Raw genomic sequence first — 7,531 nt, 5'->3', positions numbered from 1 at the left:
GAATATTTTTCTTAACATATAAAAAATAATATCTACATAAAAGATGTGAAAAGTTTTCACTGAAGTATAAGATTGTAAATATGTGAATAAAATATACATAATTAATTTTATAACTATTTAAATTTCATTATTTCAAAGAATTCCAATGAAAAAAAAAAGAATCCCATCCTAAACCATCTGATTTATTTACAACATTCAGTAACCAATTTTTTTAGCATAATTTATATTTTTTTTCATATTTATAAAATTAATACAATAATATATAAATATATTTTTTAAATTAAATATATTTAATTAATACATTTTTTAAGATTAGTAATTTTTTATGAATAATATAATAATATTCTATAAATACTATTAAAATTATTTTTAATTTATTTTTAACTATTTAAAAAGCACCTATAAAGTTTAAGAATATTAGAAATTATATTTAATATCATAACATATTTATAATTTATGAGTAATATTAAAATATATAAAGTGCAATTAATGATAATAATTTATAATTATTTTAAAATTATGTTAATGAAAAATGAATATAAGTATTTAAAATATTTTAGGTTATAATTAATTATTATTAAAATTCAATTTATATTTTTTCGTGTTATTAAATATGTTGTAAACTATAGTTATTATGAGTAATAATAATAATTATTAATTATTTTAAGATTATTTTAACATAAAAGAAATAACAATGATAATTGATGTATATATAAAAATTATTAAACTATTATATTTATAATTATTTTGCGTATATATTTTTTATAATTTTAATATAAATTCAATATTTTATTTTATAATTTATGTAAAAAATAAATTTTTTAATTTTTATAATTAAATTTCACTACTATCTATATCTATATAAATTTGTATTTTAATTTTTTAAATCGAAAAAGTAAATTATTATTATAATGAAACACTTGCTTTAAGAAAGGATATTTTTGAAAAGAAAAAAAATAAAAATCAACCCGACCCGTCTTCTTTGACACTGAACCAAACAGCACAAAACCCAAGTCAATTGGTGTTGGCACGATTCAGAGATTTGGTTCGCCTGAAACCTAATGGCTCCGAAGCCCAAACCGGCGCCGTCGCAACCCACCCCTCCCCCTGCCCTCGAAGATCTCTTCACCACCCTCAACAGGCACATCCAGGCTTCTGCATTCGATAATGTCGTCAAACTCACGGATCAGAGTTCGTCAATTTCACTTCTCTTCTCAAACACCCCTCCATTCATTCATATCATTAACGTTCCTTTGTTTTATCATCGCTATCTTATTTGCATCGCAGTTCTCGCTATTGCACCCGACGATGAGGATGCGCTCCGATGCAAGGTCGTCGCGCTGATAAAAAATGACCATGTAGAGGATGCGCTTTCCGCCATTAAATCTTCACGGAAGCAGCTCGATGATTTTCATTTCTTCAAGGCACGTCAATTTCCACTTTCGTTCTGCTTTGTCATCGGTTAATTGTCGAAATTGAGAACCGGATCTGAGGATATATGCTTATTGCATTGAGATTTGTGTAACTCGAATTTGTATGTGTATTTAGAGGGTAGGGATTGGATTAGGATTAGAAAAGCTGGTCGCAGTGCTGAAAACATTGAATGCTGGATGCTGGATGGGAAAGACAAGAAGCTTCTTAATAAGAACTGGGGTTAGTGGAAAAGTAAGGGTTTTACGGTTAGGATGGAAAGAACAAATGGAATGATAGCAGATTATCCTCTGGTGTAATTGGCAGTAAAATAGAAACTGAGGAAGAAGTAAGGAAAGAGCTGTAGGCATCAAACCTCCAATTTCCAACATGCTCATTGTTGTTAAGGCATTGGCAAACCTTTAATTTTGAATTGTTTATAAACTTGAAGTTTTCTGCTGCTGCATGTGGGACTCTGACTGCCTTTTTTCAAACTAATGTTTATTATTGAGATTCTTAGATGAAGGAATTAAAGATGTGTGAACTTGATAGTAAAGAAAAACAGGTTGATTATCATATCTTATGCGTTATTATTTTTTCCATGATCTTGTTTGATGTATTTGTATTCCACTGATCGATTTGGTTGTATGAATTGTTTCAAGAATAAATTACACTAACACCCCTCAAAGTTTCTCAATATTGTGCTTAACCCTGCATATTTTACATTTACAACTACCTTCCTTATAGACATATATGTTTTAATGCTTTTCAAACAATTAAGGAGATTTAAGTAGGTATAGGAAAATAAGGGTATTGCCGAACTGGGGGGAAATTTGATGAAACCAGTATGTATGCAAACTCCACTGCCTTTAACTGAAAACCATACAGATTCATTGGTTTGAATGGTTTATCATTCACACACTGAAGCATATAAATGTTGATATTTCACCGAAAACTGTTAGATTTTATTGTACAATTGTCTCATACATGATCTAATGGAACACACAAGTGCCTACCATTGATAGCTGTTTTTTACTTTGTTGTTTCATAGGCATACTGCCTATACAGACAAAACAAATTGGATGAAGCTTTGGAGTCTTTGAAAAGACAAGAGAGAAATGATGAAACTATGCTTTTGGAGTGTCAGATATTGTATCGTCTTGGGAAAATGGATGCTTGCATTGATATCTACCAGAAGCTCCAAAATTCCAAGGTTGATAACATGGAAATAAATTCTGTTGCTGCCCTAGTTATGGCTGGCAGGTCATCTGAAGTCCAAGGAATGCTGGATTCACTTCGGGTTAAAGCAACAAGCAGCTTTGAATTGGCATTCAATACTGCTTGTTCTTTAATTGCAAGGAATAAGTACACAGATGCAGAACAACTCTTGTTATCAGGCCGAAGGTGATATGCTATTTTGATTATGGAAACTATGATATTGAACAAATTTACCTGCATTTCTATGGTTGAAAATAAATGCTATAGTATAGTATAACAATCTTCATTTTTTTTATCTTGTGATGTCTATGCAGTAAGTCTGACTTATCAGTTGCAGATACTATATTTATGGCTCTTGTTTCTAGAGCTTTGTTTTGAAATTTTATGTACTTGAAAGTTTTGATACAAACCTACATTTTTTATCTTTAGTTACCAATAGTTATAGGTCCTTTCCGTTATCTTTGGAAATCAAGTGTGATTGGAATGTTAGGTGTGAGTAAAGAACCCAGCGCAGGAAAATCATGGACAAATTGAGGTTCATTTAAAGTCAAAATATGCATGAACCTTGGGTTATTTTGACTTGGACATGAATTGGAGAAACAATAGTTAAAAAATGGGGTTACAAGCCATTTGGCTTGGTGTGTGGTACGTAACACGTTGATAAAGTTTTAGTTCTTGTTAAAAGTGGACTTAGTGCTCAGTAAAACGTTGCATACTGGCAGAAAGGCTTATCCTTTAGGAGGAATGTGAAGGACGTACTTGTCGGATGAGAATTGTGAAAAACATTAAAGGTAAAGGATAGGAAGTTGATAATATTGATAGATATCAGTGTTGTTAAATAGCTCTATAGTGTCACTACTATAACGCTATTTCATAGCATAATTTCTTGGATCCATGATTACAACTGCATTTGCAATTGTGGTTGCAATCATTGTTGTGGTTGCTGTATGCCCATCTTATTGTCATCTTTGACGAGTCTTGCCAATTGAACTTTTGAGTTGATATTTTTTTTCATGTACTTTTTGCGTAAACCTTATTTTTTTGCATATGTAATTGGTGTATATCATATATTTCAATAGTTATGTGACATATGCCATATAATACATCTGTGACACTGTCTACTATGTGATATAGTGGATTATTGGCTTTCCGCCATTTTCCACAATTAATAACAGTTATAGATAGGGAGTTGCAGTGCAGATGAACATAACCTGTGAACCTACACATGTTAATTGGCAGAGATGTTTAAACATCAAATTAGATGGAGTCCTGGTTGTGGTTGATTTCAGGTTTCGAATATCTAGTACTTGAGTGGATACCATCAGTATTTATTTATTCTTGTGATTTTTGACTGATAAGGATTCCTTCTTCCAGTTCAAGGAGATTGGTTCTCCATTAGGTCTGGATTGAGGTGGAGTTGTTATAAATTTTTATGACATTCACCAAAGTTGAGATTTGAGATATGGTTCATGCATTCTGTTTAGAGTCTTTGTTAATGTTTAGTTTATCCTTATTAAGTATTATTGGTAATTTGGGAAATCTGAAAAATCTTTGAATACTTAATGATTTGTTTTATTTTTTTGTAAGATATTGTTTGATGTATGTGTTTTCCACTTCCCCTGTCAACATAAGTTAGTTGTGGTAGACTCTTCAAAATGAAGTACACGGGGAAGGCTAGAAGCATAGCCAGTGAAAGCTAAGGATATGCATAAAGACTGCTTTTAGAACTCGCGAATTAGGAATACTTAGTGATGCCTTTTGAACTTATGAATGCACCTTCTATGTTTCTAAAGAGTTGAGAAAAGTTTCAATATCGAAGAATGGGTATTTCTCATGCTAAGTTGTCATAAGCAACAAACACTTAAATCTAAAATTTGCCTCAAGCTAGCTCCTGGGTATTATGGTCCGTTTGGTATCATTGAAAGGGTAGGTTGGCTTACAAACCTTTTATTACCTCTAGCATTGCACATACACCTGGTGTTCCATGTATCCCTCCTTAAAAAGGCTGTGGGAAATTTCCATTCTTAGGCCAATCTACTCTCAGGATGGGTTTTGGAGGTTGATGTGGAAATAGCTCCAACTGGAGTGGCTTCTTTGACTATTAATCTCAGTTGACACCAGAAAGCAGGTATTAATGCAGTGGCAGGGCAAACCAATTGAAGAAGCTACATGGGAAGAATAATTCTCCATCAAGACTCAATTTCCAGATTTCAGTCTTGTTTCAAGACTGATTCTCAAGAAAGAGGTAACGTTACCAGCACAAATAAACCTTTTGGCCCAAAGACTAGTATTTTTCATTATATTACTAAATAGGTCCATTATTTGGATAGTGTATGAAAGGAGGATAGGAGAATGAGGGAGTGATGAGCTGGCAAGGGAAATTGATGCGCACACGAATGTGGGGCCAGTTAGTTGTTATATTGGGAAGTGTGAGGAGAGAGAGGCATCTTGTCCTTTATTCGGAGTTGGTCATGGATGGAGACAATAGCTCTCTGTAGGAGCTTTGCGCTGCAGATAGGAATTGTGCTTCCTGTATTTTCCTTTGGAAACAATACAGTATTAGCATATTTTCTGTGTTCTTTGTTCCTTTGTTCCTTTTTTCATTTTCTGTTTTTGGTTTTCCATCACTGCGACTCATTATATTAGGCACTGGCAATAGGGCACAATATGAATTTCTTAGTTGATTGTTTTAATTTAAACTTTCTTTGATGCTATTGTTTGTTTTACTTCCTTACTCGGTCATTGATAACCTATTAAGTTACATTCACTGACTTATTATATTAGGTACCATCAATTAGGTCCAATATGAATTTCATAGTTGATTGTTTTAATTTAAATTTGCTTTGATGTTATTGTTTGTTTTACTTCCTTAGTGTTTGGTAACCTATTAAGTCAAGCAGTGCCATATTCTTATGTTTATTCGTATGTTTTGGATCAGAATTGGTCAAGAGGTCCTGATGGAAGATAACTTGGCTGATGATGAGATAGAACTCGAATTGTCTCCTATAGCTGTACAGTTAGCCTATGTCCAGCAGGTAAATTTTTTATCTGAATATATCTCTCCTTCGAACAAGTATTATGTTTTCAAGAGCCCAAAATATTAATCTATCATGGATGAACAGCTTCTTGGGCGTAAGCAAGATGCTATTGAAGCTTATACAGACACAATTAAACGAGATATGGCTGATGAATCATCAATTGCAGTGGCAGTGAACAATCTTGTTTCACTGAAAGGTCCAAAAGATGTTTCTGATAGCTTAAGGAAACTTGATCGACTGAAAGACAAAGAGAGTCAAAGCTTTCGGCTGGCTCGAGGACTGGACGTGAAACTTTCAGCAAAAGAAAAGGAAGCAATATATGCAAATAGGATTCTTTTACTTCTTCATGCTAATAAGATTGAGCAGGTTTTCCTTTTTTCTGTCTTGAATCATCAATTGTGTCATTTGTTCTTTCTTTAGAATGGGCAAGGGAGCATACTCTTTATTATTACTTGCTATTAAAATCTGTAGGCACGAGAACTTGTTTCGGCATTACCAGACATGTTCCCTGAAAGTGTGATACCATTATTGCTGCAAGCTGCCCTCTTGGTTAGAGAGAACAAAGCTGGAAGGGCTGAGGAAATATTAGCGCAGTTTGCTAGTAAGTTCCCTGAGAAGTCCAAAGTTGTTCACTTAGCCCGGGCTCAGGTGGCAGCTGCTGCTGGCCATCCACATATTGCAGCCGATTCTCTGGCTAAGATATCTGATATCCAGCATATGCCTGCTACTGTTGCCACCCTTGTGTCTTTAAAAGAGCGAGCTGGTGACATTGATGGTGCAGCTGCTGTGCTTGATGCTGCAACTAAATGGTGGTCTAATGCTATGACTGAGGACAATAAGCTTAATATTATAATGCAAGAAGCTGCGTCATTCAAGCTCAGGCATGGCAAAGAGGAGGAGGCTGCTCAACTCTACGAGAAACTCGTCAAAAGCCAGGGAAGCGTAGAAGCACTAGTTGGGCTAGTAACAACAGTTGCGCGCATGGATGTTGACAAGGCAGAGCTTTATGAAAAGCAACTCAAGGCCCTACCTGGTTTAAAGGGAATTGATGTGGACAGCTTGGAGCGTACATCTGGAGTGAAACATGTTGAGGCCCCTCGTGTTGGTGTATCTGAAACATACGAGGAAGGAAAGAACAAGACAAAAACTAAGAAAAAGAGAAAAAGAAAGCCAAGGTATCCTAAAGGGTTTGACCCTGCAAATCCAGGTCCGCCCCCAGATCCAGAAAGGTGGCTTCCCAAACGGGAGAGATCAACATTTAGGCCCAAGAGGAAGGACAAAAGAGCTGCTCAAGTCAGAGGATCTCAAGGTGCTGTAGTTAGAGACAAACATGATGCTGGTGCCTCATCCAACAGTTCAAATCCAAAATCAAACCAGGGAACTTCCAAAGGATCTGGGCACACTGCAGTTTCCGAGCAAACCAAGCCTTCTTCCAAGTCCTCCAGAAAGAAATCCAGGAATTAAATAGGACGCATGGTTTTTTTGAACTTTTTTAGTTGACAGTTTGTTCATGCTGTTTAATGACTGAGATGAGGGTCCATACAGTAAAATCCATTATGTGGGTTCAAATTCAAAACCCTAAGTTTTGGTTTAACCAATGAGTACATGTTAGACGCAATCATCAGTGTGCAAGTTTGTTTACTTCTTTGATTTTCCTGTGCTCTTTCCCGATTGCATTATATAATAAAACCTCTACTAGTAACTATATAGTGTTACATGTTTTTATCTAAAGTAAATGACCGACGTTTAAATATTTTTAGAATTTATTAATAAATTAATATTAGTATGTCGTATTTGATTTAATGAACTTTGTAAATAATGTTAACCAATTAAAAATAATTTTAAGTATGACTTTAAACAGGGTA

General features: G+C 34.4%; 1 protein-coding gene across 2 annotated transcripts; it reads left to right on the top strand.

The window, feature by feature from the left end:
• Positions 1 to 954: 954 nt before the first annotated feature.
• LOC137811582 (SRP72 RNA-binding domain-containing protein) lies at positions 955 to 7,316 on the top strand. 2 transcript variants are annotated; one of them, XM_068613374.2, is made up of 6 exons: positions 955 to 1,191; positions 1,288 to 1,424; positions 2,462 to 2,814; positions 5,567 to 5,663; positions 5,751 to 6,032; positions 6,138 to 7,316. In XM_068613374.2, exons 1-6 carry the CDS (start codon positions 1,062 to 1,064, stop codon positions 7,128 to 7,130), a joined length of 1,992 nt encoding a protein of 663 aa, XP_068469475.1. In that variant the 5' UTR covers positions 955 to 1,061; the 3' UTR covers positions 7,131 to 7,316. The 2 variants fall into 2 exon arrangements, with proteins under 2 accessions (XP_068469475.1, XP_090154770.1); XM_090298644.1 differs by having other exon boundaries at positions 995 to 1,191; positions 2,462 to 4,873.
• The last annotated feature ends 215 nt before the right edge of the window (positions 7,317 to 7,531 follow it).

Source organism: Phaseolus vulgaris, chromosome 2 (assembly GCF_051622355.1).
Source record: "Phaseolus vulgaris cultivar YP4 chromosome 2, ASM5162235v1, whole genome shotgun sequence".
Taxonomy (NCBI): domain Eukaryota; kingdom Viridiplantae; phylum Streptophyta; class Magnoliopsida; order Fabales; family Fabaceae; genus Phaseolus; species Phaseolus vulgaris.
The sequence above is the reverse complement of the archived record's forward strand: the minus strand, read 5'-3'. Positions and strand labels throughout refer to the sequence as shown.